General features: G+C 60.2%; 1 protein-coding gene across 2 annotated transcripts in view; it reads left to right on the plus strand.

Annotated features, from left to right (window-relative positions):
* Window positions 1-18,897, plus strand: part of CEMIP (cell migration inducing hyaluronidase 1) — a 128,358-nt gene that overhangs the window by 62,763 nt on the left and 46,698 nt on the right. For both annotated transcript variants that reach the window (XM_047736183.1, XM_047736182.1), the window contains exons 2-7: window positions 8,518-8,632; window positions 12,537-12,677; window positions 13,145-13,283; window positions 13,924-14,160; window positions 15,982-16,161; window positions 18,548-18,618. In XM_047736183.1, the coding sequence (XP_047592139.1) occupies window positions 8,539-8,632; window positions 12,537-12,677; window positions 13,145-13,283; window positions 13,924-14,160; window positions 15,982-16,161; window positions 18,548-18,618 (862 nt within the window). In that variant the 5' untranslated portion in view covers window positions 8,518-8,538. The remainder of the gene's footprint in view (window positions 1-8,517; window positions 8,633-12,536; window positions 12,678-13,144; window positions 13,284-13,923; window positions 14,161-15,981; window positions 16,162-18,547; window positions 18,619-18,897) is intronic.

The following is an 18,897-nucleotide window of genomic DNA, read 5'->3' on the forward strand; positions in this document are numbered from 1 at the left end:
GGGTGGGGCAAGGGCGAGCGTCCCAGGCGTGGCGGCCCGTGAGAAGGCCCCAGGGCAGAAACAAGCCTGGCGTCTTCAGAGGACAGGACCACGGGGCCAACGTGGCAGGGGTGGAGACCCGAGGCTGTGTGGGGCTGGGTGAGGAGACCCGCCTTCCCCCAGGAGGGAGGGCAGCCCTTGAAGGGTCTTAAACAAAATGTGCCATGACCCGAGCAGAGGGCTCGTAGTGGGGACGGGGAATGACGGTCCTTACCGGTTCCTACAGGAACGGGTCTCGGACCATGGTGGTGGCGATGACTTGGATTCTTTCTCATGTGAACTACTTTTTCTAGGGACATGCATGTTTAGGAACATGGGACAGCTGGGAAAGGAAGTCTCTCTCCCAATACAGTAAGAGGAGGCCTTGTTGATTAAAATGGATATTTTACGAGTGCAAAAACACTTGTAAGAAATGGACCTTCCTCTTGCCTTCCTCGTCTAGATCCTTCTCAGTCAGGATGGTTTCCATGGTAACTGTCTGACGCACAGTTCAAACTGGCTTACTCGAAAAAGAGCCATTATTGGCTTATGTGATTGAAAAGGTCAGGGAGAGCAGTAGCTTCAGGCAAAGCTGGATCTGGGTGCTCAAAGATGCTGGATCCGGTGCTCGAGGATGGCTGCTCTCCATCTGTAGGCTCTGCCTTCCTCTGTGCACGCCTCATTCTCGGGCAGGCGCTCTCAACACAGAGACAGAGGCCCTGGGCAGCTCCAGGCTCCCCAGCCTCCATGGGTGAGGACTAGCTTCCCAGTAGTTCCGCGTCCCCTTTCCTTGTCTCGGGTCGTGTGACCATTCCCCAACAGATCCCAGCAGCCAGGAAACAGAATATACTCCTTGGCCAGGCTGGGTCCCATGTCTGCCTTGGCCGCTGAGGTGGCGGGTCAGCCCGGCCTGAACCACAGCAGCTGGGAGTGAGGGACAGAGGGCTCCCCAAGGAACAGACCACAGGAGCATTTTCTGCCCCCACAGGTCCCTGTTCCTAGTTTGAAGGAAGGCCCTGTTCATCATCCACGTGCCGGAGGGCAGTGGGGGCCTGTCCCGAGTCCGGACATGGGTCCTGACCATCCAGGCATCAGGCTGTGTGTGTGCAAACGGGGGTTATCAGGTCGTGCCCCAGGCCCGCAGCTTCAGAACCGCAGGTGGCAGTGTGATCTGCGCACACGCACACGTGCACACACACACGTGCACACACACAGTCCAGCTCCGCTGCCCACTCCTCCTGCTCTCAGGGCCTCGAGGGCAAATCTCTCTGCTGCTGCCCTTCCTTCCTCTCCATCTGGAAGGAGGTGCGTTAGGACAGCAGCACCCCGGTGCAGGAACACTGTGAACACACACAAGGGACCCACAGCCAGCACGGCTCCGACGGCGGGTCGTGTTCTCCGGGGCTCTGTGGCTCTGAGAACACCTTTCCTTCCCAGCCCTGTGCCACGTGCCCTTGGCAGGCCCAGTCGCCTCATGTCCCTCCCTTCTGGCCGCCGGACTCCGGAGGAGCTATAAGTCGGGTGGACGCAGTCCGCAGACGGTGCCCGGAGCATCGCTGCAAGAGGCTGAGCGGTCAGTGGGGAGGGCGTTGCGTGGACTGAACGGCGCAGGGCTGGCTGCACGGCCCGTGTAAGCCAGGACCCCCCCCCCCCCGCAACACGCCCCTGCTGCCAGCTCCCTTGAAGCCAGACGTGCCTGACCGCGTGACTGATGGAGCGCTGAGCGGGGCCCTCACCGTGATGGAGGGCACCGTTTCCGTAACGGGTCCTGCCTCAGACGTGTACCCCACGTGCCTCTCTCCTTCCCACCTGACCCTCCCCTGACAGCCCCTGGGCTCTTCTCCTCACCCCTGCTGTGCAGTCCCCTCTGTCCTCCGACCTCGTCTCTGCCCCAGCACCCGCTCCTTTTGCTCCGAGGACACACCAAGCCCCCCCCGCCTATCTCCACTGCACCCCTGTCCTGTCGCCACCTTCAAGTCCTGCTCGAATGTCCCCTTCTCAGTGAGTGCGTCTGTGACCTCCCCGTGCACGGGAGCGGCTCCTTCCCTGCGGTCCTGCCTGACTTTCTCCAGTGCCCTGAACACCTTCAGACACACAGACACACCGTGTGTAAGTGCTCCGAGTTCTTCCTCTGCCCACTGCCCCCTCCCTGGGCACCCGCGCCCCCCGGACTGTGACCTCGCAACCGACCCTGGGCAGGTCTTCTCCTGAGCTGTCGTGCAGTAGGCGCTTGGTAAATGTGTGCTGAATTAATTCAACTCTGGCGGTGGAGTCCTCCAGCGGCACACCCTCCACCCCTCGCCCCTCCCCGGGTCCAGCCCTGCCGGCGGCATCTTTCTGGAGAACACGTGGGTGGCGGGCTCTGCTTGCCGCCCCTCCCGCCTGCCTGCCAGGAGCCCTTGGGATAAAGTCCAAACCCCTGCCCCGAAGGTGCCTCAGCCCCTGGCCCCTGCCCTACCTCACCCCTGCGGCTCCTTGGCACCTGCAGGCTCGTTGCATTTCGCACTGATGTGGGAGCTCTTTGAAACAGAGCTCCTTGTGGGAGTGAGCCGTCCTGCCCCCATCAGGCAGGGACCCCCTGGGCGTGGAGGAAGGCTCTGCGGGCCATCACGGGGCCCTCGGAGGGGTAAAGCAGGCGCCTCCCAGGCCGGAGGTGACCAGGAGAAGGCAGGGGACGTTTTGCAGAAATCTCGCTTGAACCTTGGAAACAAGTCGGCACACATGGCCTAACCGTGGGCCAGGAGACATGTGCGGCCAATTGCTGATGCTGGTATTTTCGGTTAAAAAACACAGTTGATGAAGTGTTTATTGCCGTAACCCCTCAGCCAGCTGGGGGAGGACACACAACCGGCCGGGAAGGTGTGTAGCCTGGTGGTCGCACGGGGAAGGTTCTAAGCCCTGACTCAAGGGTCCTGGGAGATGCTTGCCTTTGAGGTCCCGATCTGTGGGATCGGGCTGCTCTGGGAATTGGCTGACCTCTGAGCTGCCGGCCTGAGGGGACTCGGGGCTCTGACAGCCAGGGCGGGGTGCTAGGGATGAGAGCCCCGTGGCCGGGCAGCCTCCCCCACCCCAGCTCAGGCTCGCCCTGCCCTGGAGGGGTGGAGGGCGGCCAGCAGAGCATCTGCCCCTTTTACAGATGATGCCCAGCCAAGCCCGAGGTGGGACCCACATCGGCTGGTCCTCAAAGTCAGGGGGCAGCTCCCGTCCCACACATGGCTTGTCCCCACCGATGTATAAGGAGGCTGAGAAGTCTGGGGCGGGGTGGGGAGGGGGCCCAAGCCTTCCTTCCACATGAGAGCCACTGACTTAGAGAGCCACGGGATGAGCTGGGCAGACCAGACCGACGCCCAGATGCCGGGTGGGCAGGGAGGTTCCTGGGAGAGGAATCCTGTCCTGGGAGACGCCCTTGTGTGCCCTGGATGGGGGACAGGTGACAGAGCCTTGCCCCTGTCTCTTTGCGGATGAGACAGGCGGCTTCCACAGTGAGGCTGAGGCGTGGAGGGGGCTCCTGTGGGTGGGTCACTGGGGGGCAGGCTCTCCTCCCCGCGGGAAGGGTTCCATTGGCGAGGGCAGAGGTGGAGACCAGCAGGGGCAGTGGCCCCATGAACAGTGACAGGGTGATGCCTGCATGTGTGCGGGTGCCCACAAGGACCCCCAGATGGACTTGGAGGGAAGGCGGAGCCCTACAAGGCCCGCGCTTTGCACGGGACGAGGGGAACTTGCAGATGCTGGGCATCTGATGCCTGGGGACTAGGAATAGGGACACAGGGACACCTGGGTCACGTTTTAGAGTACTCAGTCCCCTCTCCCCGAGAGCGGTGGCCTTCGCAGGGGCCTTTCTCGCTGCAGCCCGCAGTCGGCTCGCGCCGGCCTTGAGCTTGTGACTCAGGAGAAGCACCGCATCAGCAATGGGATAGCCCCTCTCCTTTATGATCCTGGGGTGGCGTGGGCAGAGAGAAACAACTCCAAGAGGACAGATGATCTTTTTCTTCCTCCGTTGAGGGAATGGCTTAAAAGACTTTTGAGAAGAGTTACAGTTACGAAAATTATCAGTTTGCTTGCATGTGTCCAGTTTCTGCTCGCGCACACCCAGTGTCTTAGCGATGGGCAAGGCACTCCCGGTCCCGTGTCGCCGGGTGGCCGCTGTGCGGGAGCAGCAAAGCGGGCGGACCCCTGGGGAGCCTGCGGCCCGAGTTTCCAGGGGAATCGTTCAGTAAGTCCCGAGGACGGAAAGAGAGAAGCGTGAAGGAAGGTTTGATCAGCAAGTCCTGGTTCAGGGGGAGAAGCCGCTGATCAAGGCCGAGATCCAGGGAGACTCACGGGGGTAGAGACGGAGTCAGAGCAAAGACAGGTTCCCGAAGGTGGGAGGTGGACGGGGGAGAGACGGCATTTAAGTCAAGGAGGCGCAGACCCCGTGCAAACCCACGGTGTGCGTTCGTCTCCCCCGGCGGAACCGCTGCGTCTCCCTCCGTGGCTCCGCGTGCAGGTGGCTTCCCAGAGGGGACTCCCCGTTTCCAAGCAGGTGTTCTGTTCGGAGAAGGAATTTTTAGCCTCATGGGTGTGTCAAGGGCGTCTGAGGCATGTGTTTACTACCCAAACGAAGACTTGAAGTGATGCCTTGATTGAGACGGGGGCAGGAACAGATGGGCCCCGTCTCCCTCCACCCACCGCCCCCCCCAAGTAGGGAGGCAGGAGAGTGACACATGTCCCCTAAGTTCGAGTCGGACAGAAATTCTCCTCTTGGATGCTGGTTTGGATTTCCATCTACTGCTCCTGACGAGCGCAGGCATGGGCTCCGGCTCCCTGTGCCTCAGTTTCCCCTCTGTAAAATGGGCAGATCCTTGTGTCTTGGCCCATGGCCTGGCAGTACCAGCCTCCCCCGGGAACGGGTTAGAAAGGCAGAATCACTCCCCACCCCAGACCTGCTGGGTCAGAGGCTGCGTTTTAATGAGTCACTTTCTGCCTGGCGGGAAGGAGAGCTCTCGGCTCTGTTTGCATCAATTCTGGTGGCCACTGGCATGGGCCTGCAGGTTCTTGTCCCAGAAAAGGTTCTAAGTTGAGCCTGTGTGGGTGGTCTGGCCTGCACCAGCCCCACGGGGGCCCTCCACGAACAGGGGCACAGGCTGGCCTTCCAGAGAGCACAACCAGGCGGGGGGAGGTGCTGGCTTCGGGTCAGGCATCTCGCTTGATCCCACAGTGACCTTGGAATTTAGGATGTATTAGCTCAGATTTTACCATGAAAGGGAGCCCCAGGTGTTCAGATGATTTTCCAGGTATCAGCCGTGTGGCCAGGATTAAGGCCTCTGGACCACAGCGTCCTGCCAGTGGCTGGGCCCAGCCTTGTCCAGGTTTGGGTGACACTAGCCTTGCCTCAGGCCAGGTTTGATGGGGAGATGCTGTCCCTGTGCTTTCACCCTCCTGAGACCGGCTGCTGGATCATCCCGTAGGTCCCACGTCACCCCCCACCTCTGAGCTGGAATAGACCCTCTCCAACCCTCTCCCCCACTGCTGGGCCGGCATCCAGGATACTCTCGAAGGGGTCCAGCTTCTGCGGCTGCGCTGGCACAGGGTCTCTCACGCCCTGGGGCCAGTGGGCTGCTGTGCTGGGGCAATTTGAGCCGGGACACAGGGGCTCTCCAGAGGCTCCAACAACACTCTGTTCTCCTCTCTCTCTGCAGGTGCCAAGCCCCGGACCCCACGATCGACCACCTGCAGGAAGAACCAAGATTCAGGCCCCGGGCAACATGAAGTCCAGATGTGCGGACAGAGGCAGTGTCTCTCGTCCCTGTGAGAATCGGGAGCACACGGCCTGGGCCACCATCGGACAGCAGGAACGGCGCCGGTCTGGAACCCTGAGCTGGTCCTGGAGAATCCTGAGTTGTTCCAAATAGCCTGTCCGCCCTCTTCCTCCTTGCTGGCTCTGCAGAAGGCTGCCCTGACGCCCTTCAAGGAGCAGGTCAGCTCATGGCCATCAGGCTGCGGCCGGTCAGCCTCCGGCCCGCAGCGTCCTGCGGAAACTTCTAGCACTGTGGGGCAGTGGGTGCTCTTCCCGGGCCTCCAGCAGCTGGGAACCAGGTCAGGACCATATCTTGCCAGCAGAATCTCAGCTCCCGTTGCCAGAAATCTTGGAGCGAGCCACAGACCACGCTGGCCTCCCCCGGTGAAGAGCTCCCAAGTGAAATCCAAGAGACTCTGGGGACTCGCTTCAACACAATGTTCCTCGGGCTTTCTGGACTCGGGCGCTGGAGCCTCTCCCAGGAGAGACCTGCCCCCACCCTGGCCACGTGGGCGTCACCTCTCTGGGCAGGAGGCCTCTCTGTCTGCCTGGGCTCGGACACAGACATGGCAGAAGCCTCCTGCATGTTGGGGAAAAGAGGCTTAGAGCCTTCGCCCTCCAGGTGGCATTGTGTGTGTGTGTGCCCAGAAGGGGATTTTGTGTGTGCGTGCGTGTGTGTGTGTATGTGTGTCCTCGTTCTCTGAAATAACCTGTGTTGCAATCAGAGGTTGTCAGAGCCACAGGTCCCTGAATGCCCAGATAGCCTCTCCGCATGGGAATCTGAGGCCCACGAGGAAGTGCTTTCACGAGGGATCCCTGGAGCTGGGGCAGAAGGGGTGCCTGCACCCAGACCGTCTCCCGTTCCAGCCCCCACCACCCTGGGAGCCTGTTGTATTCCGTTAGCCAGCAGAGCTGCCAACTTACGGTCTGGAAGTCGGGGCACCCCTCGGAGGACCCTGTGGTGATGGGGGGTTTCTCTGTTATCTGCAGATAACAGCTCTCTCTAGTTTTCCTAACCCGATCCAGACTCGGGAGCGGGGCTCTGGCTCTCCCCTGAGGGCAGTGCTGCCTCCCTGTCCCTGAAGCCCCTCCTTTCTAGGAAAGCAGACACTCCTGTTCTGGGGCCCATGGGAAAGGCGCCGTTCCCAGAGGCCGTGGCGCGAGGCTTCAGCGGCCGGCCGAGGCGACTAGAATGGGCCTGTTGTTCTCTCAGGCCAGGCCCCGGGCCAGGCAGGGAGGACACCGCGGGCATTGAATCTGAGAGTATCAGGTTCTCCCTCCCCGCCTCCCGGCACACCTGCACAGAAGGAGGCAGGTCCAGCGTGGGGGCCCCTGCTCCGACCTTCCTGCATTCCCCAGCTTCCCCGGAGCACCCCAGACACTTTACCAGGAGCCCACAGGCCAGGGATGGTCAGATTTGTCCCTGAGCTAGTTCAGGGGAGGCGCCTGTGTCTGGCAAGAGGGATTTGGGCCCCTTTCTCCATGAGGGAAGAAATGTTTCTCTCTGGGCACAGCTGCTGTCATGCCCGGGATAGGACCCGGGGACCCCGGCAGGGAAGCCGGAGCTGGTCACCATCAGCCCAAGCCCAGTCTGAGCCATCTGTGTGGCCACAGAGGGACAAACATGTTTTCTGCGTGCATTCTATTCTAAAAGGGGAATCTGTCATCTTTTTAAGTTCCTGTCTTGAGGTTTATCTATACAGAGTCCCATATTCACTGTCTGTGTGAATGAAAGGAGAAAGATAAGCAGCTTTGGTAAAATAGAACTTTAACAAAATAGAAATTTAGTTCTCTCACACATAAAAATAAAGTCTGAGCCTAGGGCTGTTCTGTTCTCCATAGGCTCAGGGCCTCGATGTTTCTCTGCATTTGCTTTGCCATCTTCAGCATGGCTCCCACTATGCAGCCCAAGATAGCTGCTGGAGATCAAGCCATCACATCCACATTCCCTCCAGCAAGAGGGAGGAAGGAAGGACTTCTCGTTTTCCCTTAAGGGCATTTCCTGTAATTCATACACCATACTGGGGTGGTGTTGGCCAGAACTTTATTCCAAGGCCATTGTACCACTTACATAAGAGAGCCCAGAAAGGTGGCCTTTATACTGGGTGACCGTACACCCAGATAGAAGCCGGGGGTTTGTTTCCCAAGGAAGGAGGGAACAAATGGGGGACGATTATCTCTCGCCATCTCATCTTCCTTCGGATAGGTGATACACAGAGGGTGCGTGACACACAGACTTCCTGTTGTCGAGACTTTATCAAGATGTATTTTAGAAACGTAGACCCATAAAACCGGAGCAAAGGTTAGAACTCAGCCAGTCCACAACCTCGTCTGCCAAATTAAGAAACTGAGGCCCAGAGAGGTCTGTCCAAAGAGCTGAGCTCACACAGCACGTTCGTGGCATCTGGTTTCCAGCTCGTGTTGCGTGGGAATATTTTCGGTTTTCTTTGCTCCTTAAGAAAAAAGCTTCACCCTGGAGGAGCGGGAGTGCAGGCACTGAGGATGAAATTCCATCCATTGCCGAGTCTTTGAGCTGCAGGCCCCGGGCAGGATGGGGACGGGGTTTGCGTGCCCCAGTCTGCCCGGCCCTGAGTCATGGCGGCGGAGGACTCTGCCCCGGCGGGCCCTGTCCAGGTGTGCGCCGGGGGCCGGGTCTGTCGGTGCCCGCCCTGGCCTCGGACTCCGGCCCGCTGAGGTCCCGGGTCTCACTCGTGGTGCTTCAGTTTCAGGGAGCCGCCGCCAGGATGGGAGCTGCCAGCAGACAGGACTTCTCCCTCGAGGCGATGCTGACCCTCAGCTCGCTGGCCCTGGCCTGCTTCCCTGGGGCCATGTCCACAGGTGAGCCACCACGGCGCGTGGGACCTTGGTGCCTCAGTGGGAGGTGAGGCTGCTGGGGGCAGGAGAAGGAGCCCCAGGGCGGGGGCAGGGCGGCTGGGCTCTGACTGGGCCCTGCTAACCTCGCATCCCGGGCAGTCCCATCCTGGGCCTCTGTTGTAAGCCACAAAACGATGGGGCTGGACCAGACACAGGCTTCCATGCACAGCGTCCCCGGGAGGCAGACGCAGGACCCAGACACTGGGGCTGGCCAGGCGGGGACCGTGGTCACCTGGCAAGTTCAGGCTCCTCGAGGGGGACACCCACTTCTCACTCTTAGCCAATTGCTCTCCATGTGGAAGTGGGGCCCCGTTGCGGGAGCGCATGAATTTTTAAGAGGAGCCAGAAATCTAGATTTTTATGTTAAATCCCCTTCTGGTTGAGGGTTGACAACCAATTCAAATGTTACGGACTGCTTTGGGGGACAGGGGCCGTCCAGAGAAAAAAATCGCACATCTGGGCAGAAGCCTGCCCCCTCCGCCTGCGTCCAGAGCTTCCTCCTTGCTTCTTCCCTCATAAAATCTGGGGACTACTAAGCATCTTGTCGGCTGCGATGCCTCATGCGAGGTCTGCTTTTCTGAGCTCCGTGTCGACTCTTTCCTGGAATGATTTTGAACAAACAGGCAGAAGCTCAGGGCAGGTCTGCGGGGACGATAGGAAATGGCCATCAGGGACACAGACTTGGGGGAGCGCTGGGGACCACGTGTCCGTTTCAAACGAGGGTTGTTAGCAATGGTACCTTCACCCTCGTGGCTCACTCTGTCACCGTGGCTCCTACCGGCTGCCTTTCTGCAGCAAAGATGAGGGGGTTTTATTCTGTTTTGTTGTTCTCGGGTCGCGGAGGGTAGGACGTAATCTCCCGTCGTCACGAGTGGAATTCCCTCAGTGTGATTCTCGCGGAATCTTGTGGGTCCAGAGGGGACGGGGCAGGCAGGCCGTGTGAGATCGTGGGCAGCGTGGCCTGAATTCATTCATTTATTTGTTGTGAACGTCAAGGTGCATGGGCGCTAGGCCAGGAGTGGGGCTCCGGGGTCTGTTTTAAGATTACCCCACTCAGGGCCGTAGGCAGGTCTCGCCGGGGTCTTTTCTGCCACAGCCTGGGTGTCTCTCTTCGGTCTGGTTGCAGACAGCTGGGAAGGAGGCCAGGCTCTGGTTCTCCCGGTCCCTGGTCCTGTCTCCATCTCTCCATCTGTGCCTCGAGTGCCCCGGACTTGCACTCACTCTCCACCCACTACCTGCTTCTGCAGCCCTCCTGGAAAGGCTGGCTGCCCTGCAGATGTTCCAGCCCAGGCTCCGTCCATGTCCAGCCCCTGGCTGGTCCCCACAGACGAAAACCCGCTGAAACTGACATTTACGCCATGCAAATATCCAGCTCTAATGAAAGACCCCGGCTTGTGACCGCCGAGCTTCTCCTGTGGGGCCAGCACTGCTAGTGCACGGGGGCATGGTCTCCTGATGACAGAAAAGCCTTTGGGGTCGGCCTGCCCTCTTCCAAAGCCAGTTGTGACGTCGGACTCCATGCTTGTGCCTGGAGTGTGAAGGGGCAGCCGAGCTGGTCCTGGGAGATGTGGGTGGCGAGACCCCTGGGGCTTTGTCCCAGAAGCTGGGACCACTCGGTTGTCAGTGGGCCTCAGGGGTCCCCTGCACTGCTGTGTGTCCCCTCCTTGGAAGCAGACACTTGGGTCCAAAACTAGGTGGAGGGCATCGTCCTTGGCTGGGAGCCAGTAAGCACTTGACCCACCGGAAGACAGACCCAGGGACAGACATGACCCTCAGAAGCCTCTTGGGGCCGTGGAGGCACCAGAGTCCCCGACACGTATGCCCCAGGGCTGCTGGATGCTAAAGCAGCGGGCCCACCAGCAGCCCAGCCCACAGGCTCCGGGAAGTCCGCTGCCGAGCAAGGACTCTGGTTCTCAGTGTGTTGCCATGACTCGAGTCCCTTGGGGCTTCCAACAGCTGGAAGAGCCGCTTTCCAAACCGTGTGAAATTCTCTCCTCCATGAGAGACAGCCAGAGCCCGGGTTCGTGCTGACAGGGAGGCAGCTGGCGGGCAAAGGGGGGCTGCTGTGGGGCTGGGGAGGGTTGGGTGGGGATACAGCTCAGCCCGCCCGTCCCGAGGGCCCCCCCGCACCGAGGGCCCCCCCTGTGCGTGGCAGAGGAGACCGGGGGTTGCTGCCTTCAGAGGGACAAAGACGACGAGATGCTGTGGGTTTGGGGTTCTGTGTCTGGGCTGTTGAGGGAAGATAAAGGACACCTCCCTGCCAGTTCTCTTGAGATAAGTAAATGCGGGGCAGACGCTGTCATCCCAGAGTTAACAGAACAAAAGTACAGCGATGCTTTGACCTGACATGCTGGGGATCGCAGGGGTCCCTCCTGGGGTCACGCCTCTGCATCATGGACGCTCCTTCTCTGCACCCATGTGGCTCCAGAGACATGAGGCATCCGGCGTCCTTCCTCGGAGCCTGGGCTGGAGGTCGCGTCCGTCCTCTCAGCCTGCGCCGGGGACTGGGCCTTCACCTGCAACCTTGGCCCTGCGGCGGGTCTGCCTGACCCCTCACTCCCCACCCCCACCCGGGGCCCTTAAATGGAGCGGTTCCCCTGCTCTATGGTTCTCGAGGGACAGAGGGGAGGAAGGCATCCGGGCTCGTTCTCTGCGACGAGCCCTTCTCGTTTTTGTTTCATCCACCATGTCGCCTCCGGGTTGCTCCCGGCTGTGGGGAGAGGCTCCCCTCTCCCCGCGTCCGAGGCGGTTCCGTGCCCTCCTGCGCGCCGTCCGCTGCTGGAGTCGCGCCCAGCCGGCCAGATGGAGACGAGGCTCCTCCTGCTGCTTCCACTGGAGGGGGGGGGGGCTCCCCCACCCCCGCCCCGGGGCCTCCGAGCTCAGCTGAACGTCTGACTCACGAGGCTGCCACAGGCCGCCAGCGTCAGGCTCCCTCTGGAGGGTGCGGGGCCAGAGCCGCACCAGGGGTTTCTCTGGTTCGAGAACGGTCCTGGCCGCTCTCCACAGAGCTTTCCAGAAGCCACCCCGTGTGGCTCCTCGGGGGAGAGGACCCGAGGCTGTGGCGGGACAGGTACGGGAGGTGCCCTGGCGGGAGCCTCGGCCCGTCTCTCTCCCGCTTCCATCCGGTAATGTTTGTTTTGCAAAGCTTGGTGATCTGTAAACAACCTACCGGTAAACATCGACCGCTTTGTTTCCAAATTATGTTCTTTTAAAAGAGACGATGGCAGTCTCTTCCGGCAACTCCGCGGGCGGGACGTAGGGGTTCCCGCGGGACATGTGCCCCATTATAAGGGCCGCTGCTCTCAGGGGAGCCTACGGCACGACCTCCCCGCCCCCCGCCGGGGGAGACACAGTCATGCACCGTACCTCCCCGCTTAGACGCCATTGCTAACAGGGGTGCCCCTCCCCCTCGCTGGAGCGAAGTCCTCGGTGACACGGTGTTTGTATGATGCCCTCCTTCTCGGGTTTCCAGGGGAACAGAGCTGGAAATTTTACCAAGAGTCAGATTCTCATGCGGGAGGAGAGGGGCCGTGTGCACCTCAGAGCACCGCTTTCTGGGGGGGATAATGTCTTGGATGACAAGCACTGCGGGCAGATCACCCCCTAGCTCTGGGCCCTGGAATATCTTCAGGAGTCACCCCGTCTACCGTCCCTTTTGTGAACGGGGAGACTGACCCCCAAGGAAGGACGTGGCTGGTTCACCAACATGGGAGGAACTGAGACCCCAGGGCTCCTGGCACCTATGTCGGGGGTGTCCTCATTCTCGAGGCCTCATATGCTAGTAGAGGGGGGCAGGGCACGGTGCGGGAGCACCCCCTGGCACCCCAGGGTGGGAATGGAGGCCGTGACGCCTCTCTGTCCTCGACAGCCATGTGCCCCGACCAGAGCCCCGAGCTGCAGCCCTGGAACCCTGGCCACAACCCGGACCACTATGTGCACATCGGGCAGGGCAGAGCTCTGCTGCTTGCCGCGTCTGCCACGGTGAACTCCATCCACGTCTCCCAGGGAGGTAAGCTGGCCCCCGACCACCGCCGCACGGCCCAGCAGGCCGGTGCAGGCTGCCACAACTCTGATGGGCGGAACCAAGGTCCTGTGCTCCGGGTTCAGGCCGGAGCTCCCTGTGGCTTGAGAGGCCCCCGGCTCTGGACCCCTGGGAGCGGTGTGTCCCAGGTCCAGCCTCAGTGACAGAAGCGTTTATAGAGGGACGTTCTCCTTGGGGCTGGGAGCATTCCCGCATATCACGCCTCCCGATGCTTGCTCCTTGTTGACGGCCGTGCGCACAGCCGGGACCGCAAGCCAGCGGGTGGCGTCCACACACGGAGTCACCTGGGGGCCCGGCAGGCGTGGGAGAGCTGGACAGACGGGCCTTCTTGTCCTCCTGGATGAGGAGGGCTTGGCGGGTCCGCCCTTGCCTCTGCCGTGACCCCACCGTGAACGCCAGCCTTCTCAAACCCCGTCCCGTTCCCCTGTCCTCAGGAAAGCTAGTCATCAAAGACCACGAGGAGCCCATTGTTCTGCGGGCCCGGCACGTCCTGATAGACGACGGCGGGGAGCTGCATGCTGGGAGCGCTCTCTGCCCCTACCAGGGCAACTTCAGCATCATTCTCTACGGAAGGTGGGCGCCGGCCTCCAGGGACCAAGTGCTACTCTCGGCCCTGGCGGGGAGGAGGCTTTCCAGAGGGAAGAAGGCAGCAGGATGACAAGTCTCCCGTGCCAGGGGGGGATTATCCTTATAGACGGCCCGAGGCAGCCACGAGCACGACAGACGGCAGTGACCGGGGAGAGATGGACAGGTTCACTAGGGGGTTTGTTTTGTGAGTTACAAGAGTCCCCGCAGTCCTTCGATCCTGTCCTGGCTCCGGGAGCCTCTGGGAAAGCTGATTCAGTCCGTTATGATGGACAAGGGAAGGAAAACCTCTGTGTTGGCCTCTGGCTGTGGTCTCTCTTCAAACAGTTGAGGTTCTCAGGAGCGGAAGCCAAGAGTATTTGAGGGTCTGTAGTACGCGGCCAGATGAGCCAGCATAGAAAACTCCTAGCGCTGGGAATGTGAACTAGTGATGAGTGTTTTCGCTCGGCCTTCTGGCCTCGTTTGGGTCTGGTTAGGACGATGTGGGTGACGCTGTCTGCTGGCCTCAGGCAGCCACCCTGTGTGTCTGTTCTCTGGTGGCTGCGGCGGGAGCAGCGTGGTCCCCTCTGGGCTCAGTGTCCAGTGGAGCAACAGCTCGGCTGACTCCGGGGAGCTGTTTCTCTTGTAGAGCCGACGAAGGAGTTCAGCCCGACCCTTACTTTGGCCTGAAGTACATTGGGGTGGGCCCAGGAGGCACGCTGGAGTTACATGGACAGAAAAAGCTCTCTTGGACATTTCTGAACAAGACCCTTCGCCCAGGCGGCATGGAGGAAGGAGGCTATTTTTTTGAAAGGAGCTGGGGTCACCGTGGAGTCATTGTTCACGTCATCGACCCCAAATCGGCAACGGTCATCCATTCGGACCGGTAAGGTCTGCCCTCACGTAAGCATGTAGCCCTTCATTCCTGACAGTCCCGGAGCACGTGCCCCGGCCAGATGTGCCTCTGGGTGCTGGGACACAGCAGTGAGCCAATCGGACAGAAGTCCCCTGAGGGAGGAGACACGTCTCTCCCTCCCCGGGCATTTGGCTACCGAAGCTGAATTAACAGGAACGACGAGGCGGGCACACACGTAGACACCGCATCATTGTAGATCGTGCTGATTAGGGGGAACGACACAAGGAAATGGCAGAAGGTAACTAGGGACGCCTGGTTTGCATCTGTGGGTCAGGGAAGACCAGTGTAGAGAAGCAACATTTGAGCTGAGAACTGCAGGGCAAAGATGAATCAGGGAGAGAGGGTTCAAGATGGCAAGCAGCAAGTGCAAAGGGCCAGTGGTGAGGGGAGCATGATGGTCTGGAAGCGGAGAAGGGCCAGCAGAGGGTGAGGGTGCAGATCTATGGCAGCATGGTCCAGTGACGTCGGGGTTTTTGGCAGGGACAGGTGCACGATCACTGGACTGTGTCCAAAACATCGTGTGAACCACTTTACTGGCCATCTGTGATTTACCTTCATGACCCCTGGGAGTAGCTTCCGTCTCGTACAGAGGAAAACACTGGGGTTCAGGGGAATCCATTTGGTCTGAGTCACAAGGCCAGAAAGTGTCAGAGCTGGGATTCACACCCAGATCTGTCCAGATAGACCTTTAACCCACATTCCATCCGGACACCTGTCTTGGCCTGGGGCTGAGAGATGCCGGCGCACGGGTAACTTGGGAAGCCAGGATAAGCCTGATGGGCACAGAGTGCGTCCGAGAGCCCTCCCTTTCCTCGCTGCACGCTGGCCTCTCGGTGTTGCCTCTGTAATCAGTAGGACGGTGTCCGTTGTGGCGCTCTGAGCTCCGGTGCGTGCCCTATTGAGCTGTGGGAGGAGAAGTCATCCCAACAGCTGGTGTGCAGGTTGCAAAGACGGGACAGCTGCTCCCTCTAAATTTCCTTTGGTGAAAACCTGGGTCCGGGGCATCGAGAGCCTGATAGCAGAATACATGTAACATCTTAAGAAACCTTATAGACGCACACGCGTGTGCAGGCTATGGTCAGTGAGGTTACCTGGAGGAATGAGAATGCAGGCCAGCACCTCAAAGGTAGGAAGCATGTGGCCAGGCAGAAAGGGATGTGTTAAGGTGTGTGGTGTGGTCACAGCTCGGAGACGGAGACGAGCTGGGCTGCAGCAGGTGGCTCTCCGGGGGTGGGGGTGGGGAGGGGAGGATGAGGGGCCTTGGCAGGGACACACCAGCTTGCACAAACATTTGCAAACCAGTTCGAGGGCTCAGGAGCACTGGTCCCACCACCCCCCACCACCCCTGTACCACCACCGTTTCTCTTTCCCCGGATCTTGGCCATTCACGCTGGTTTATTCTTTTAGATCTGTTTTAGAATGATTTTATTTAAGCCCCAAGACAGATTCTTCTGGAATTTCCCTTATAATTGTCCCAAATCTTTAGGTCACATGGCGCGTAGCTGGAGGTCATTACAAAATCGTGTCTTTCCCTCGTAAACGCTCGTCCCAGGTGGGGTAGGCTGCTGTTTGAGATCATGCATCACGGGTGTCTCCTGTGTGAGAGTGGGTTACCTCCGTCGAGTTTGGGAAAGTGGCTTTTGCCGTCACGAGAGCTCCCTTTCTTTAGAAAATCCCAGCCTTGGGGTCTGTGGCAGGCATGTTGGTTGCTGGAATGCACGCGTGTGCTTAGGCCTCCCATTTTGGGGAGCCGCTGTCAGGGCAGTGGAACCGACGTCTCTGCCCTTCCAGGTTTGACACCTACAGATCCAAGAAGGAGAGCGAGCGTCTGGCCCAGTACTTGAACTCGGTGCCCGCGGGCAGGATCCTCTCAGTGGCCGTGAACGATGAGGGGTCTCGGAACCTGGACGACGCAGCCAGGAAGGCCATGACCAGGCTGGGCAGCAAACACTTCCTACACCTCGGATTCAGGTGCCTCCGTCTCTCCCGCCCCTGCCAACCTCCAAGTCCCCGAATCCCCCCCACCCCGGGCCCGCAGGTTCTCTTAGCGTCCGTTCCTTGACCGCGGCGCGCTCAGCTCAGTGCCGGCCCGGGGAGCGGTGGGAGCATCCGGGAACCCGGATTTTCTTATGAAGCATAGTCCACTCTGAAAACACGGAAGGTCTCGGTCCACACAAACTCATTCGTTCGTTCAGCCGCTTACAAAACATCGGCCGGCCATCTGCTGCGGGAATCCCTGTCTCTGATGAGCCACCAGCTTCGTTTGCCCGTTCTTTGGCAAAGAGGCCATCATGTGCCCTGAGCGCCATGGACAGACATTTGCTTAGGGAGCCTGTAAGGTGCCTGCCCAGCCCAGCCCCCGGGGAGAGGGGCCTTTGATGTGCCACCGGGTTTGGTCTGTCTCGGGTTAGAGCTTCGTGCCCGACCTTGGCGTGCGCGCACAAGGGCACCTGGCCGCACCTCTCCATCATGTTGAATCAGCTCTCAGTTTGGTGGAAGGTCAAGTCCTCCGGCCTGGGGCTGTTGGAAGACAGCAGGGCCCTTCCCTTCAGCTCCGCAGAACCCCAGGCGGGTCGGGGGCCAGAAGAGCCTCCCCTGGTCTCCAAGTGAAGCCGGTTCCCTGGCTGAGCTGAGCTCCCCCCGGCAAGGGAGGGGGCGGCCGGGCGGTGCTCTGGGTTCCACAGTGCCTTCTCTCACTGCCCAGGGGCTGCTCCTTCTGGAAGGGTCTGGACAGGGAGCTCAGGCCATCAGAGATGACACCTTGAAGGACACCTTTTTATCTCAAGGCTCCTTTGATAGCAAACACTGAGGGGCTTCCATTTCCTTGTTTTATAAACCGAAAGGCCTGTCATGGATTTACAAGGACAGTGAGAACCACCAGGGGACTGGCTACTTAGGGGTCAGCAGAAGAGGGTAACGGCTAAGGGCCCATGCCCCGGCCCCAGTGCAGTCTGGATTTGTACGTCCTGGCAGGTGTCCCTGCAGGAGTGGGGACTCTTTCTCTCTGCTCGGTTCCCGCACCTGTGAAGTAGACGACATCCGGAGCAGGGGGAGGGGTCCCATGCGATACTAAGTACCAAAACAAGGCCGCCCCCTCTGGCACAGAATCAGGATTCCGTAAACATTAGCATCCGGTCTCTCCTGAGAAGCGGTGGCCGCTGGGAGGAGGGACGCTTGCCGGCCTTGTCATGGCCATTCCCCTGAGGGCCGCACACAGGTGAGCAGGAATTGCACTCTTGGTCCTCGTTTGTGCAGACACGCTCTGAGGGACAAGCTCAGAGCATCTAGAATCAGTAGAACTGGGGTCTGTGGCGGCCACGGTTGGTGCTCTCAGAACGTGGCTACTGGTCGGTGTTGGCACGAGGCTGTGGGCCCGACGGGACCGGCTGAGCTGTCGTGCGCAGCAGGAACAACAGAGAAGTGATGAGAAGCGTGAGCACGAGGGTCGGGGAAGGGCTCGGGGCACAGACAGGCGGGTGAGGATGAGGGCAAGCAGGTTCCCACGAGGGACTGCAGGCGCCGAGGCCCGGGCTGAGCGTGGGGCTCTCCTGAAGGCGGGGGAGGAGGACAGGCAGCAGAAGGGGGTGCTAGGGTGGGAGGGGACAGAGACGAGGCTGAGGAGGTGGGCACAGGAAGACGTTTTGCTCTGCACCCGGGAGCTTGGCTTTCATCCAGAGGGCACGGGGGAGCCACTGATGGATCTTAAGCGAGAGAGCCACCAACCAAATCCCCAACCTCAGTAGACACTTGCTTTCCAAAATGAAAACAAAAACAACAGAAGGTCTTGAGTACGGTGAGCGATTGCCGTCCCACGGTGAGAGGGGAGAGCGGGACAGAAGACGGGCGTCAGGGGGAAGACAGAAACGGGGAGGGAAACCTTCCTGCCTCAGAGCCAGCTTCAGCAGAGGATGCCTTCCCTCGGCTTCTCCTCCTCCGTCCCCCACTGTGAGCGAGGGGCCTCTCCCGACTTTCCGAGGCCAGGGCATTGCAGAAGGAGCCCTTCTCTCCTGGAGCCTCCGTCCTTGTTTTCCCAAAGCTGTCGGAACCCTCGCTCCGGGACCCGGCTGGGCCTGGCGGGTGGTTTGGTTTTTAGGGCCTCAGGCTTGTTCATTCGTGATCCGTGCCCGTCTCCCACCGGAGTGGGGTTAAGAGGCTCGCGGAGAGTAAGCGGCGGGCGAGCCAGGAAGGGAGGAAACAAAGCAGGGCTCTTGTTCTCCGGGAGAGGGAAGCCCGGCCGCCAGCGGGTCTCCTGGGCACAGCGGGGAGGGCTGCGTGCTCGTGGGCTCCGCCTCTGCTCTGCCTCTGGGACAGGCCCAGGCGGGTGAAGATGTTTACATTTTATTGTTGCTTTTACCAGACACCCTTGGAGTTTCCTCACCGTGAAAGGAAATCCCTCTTCTTCAGTCGAAGACCATATCGAGTATCACGGTAATAAATAGTTGAGGAGAGGCAGAATCCCCCCCCCCCACCCCCGTTCTCCCTGATCGAGAGGCCCGGGGCTTTCTGAGCCGCCCTCCTCCCTCCGGACCCGGCGGAACCACCCCCCACACCCACGCTTGCTGGCCGTGTTTTGCCAAAGTGGCCAAAGGCGATTGCTAAGACAATTTCTATGTCTGCAAGGAGACGGCCACTAACTTACTCAGAACAAGGGACCTAGGACAGGCGAGAACGGGGACAGACCCTCCAGGGAGAATATTCTGAGCTCAA

Source organism: Lutra lutra, chromosome 7 (assembly GCF_902655055.1).
Source record: "Lutra lutra chromosome 7, mLutLut1.2, whole genome shotgun sequence".
In the NCBI taxonomy this organism is placed as follows: Eukaryota; Metazoa; Chordata; class Mammalia; order Carnivora; family Mustelidae; genus Lutra; species Lutra lutra.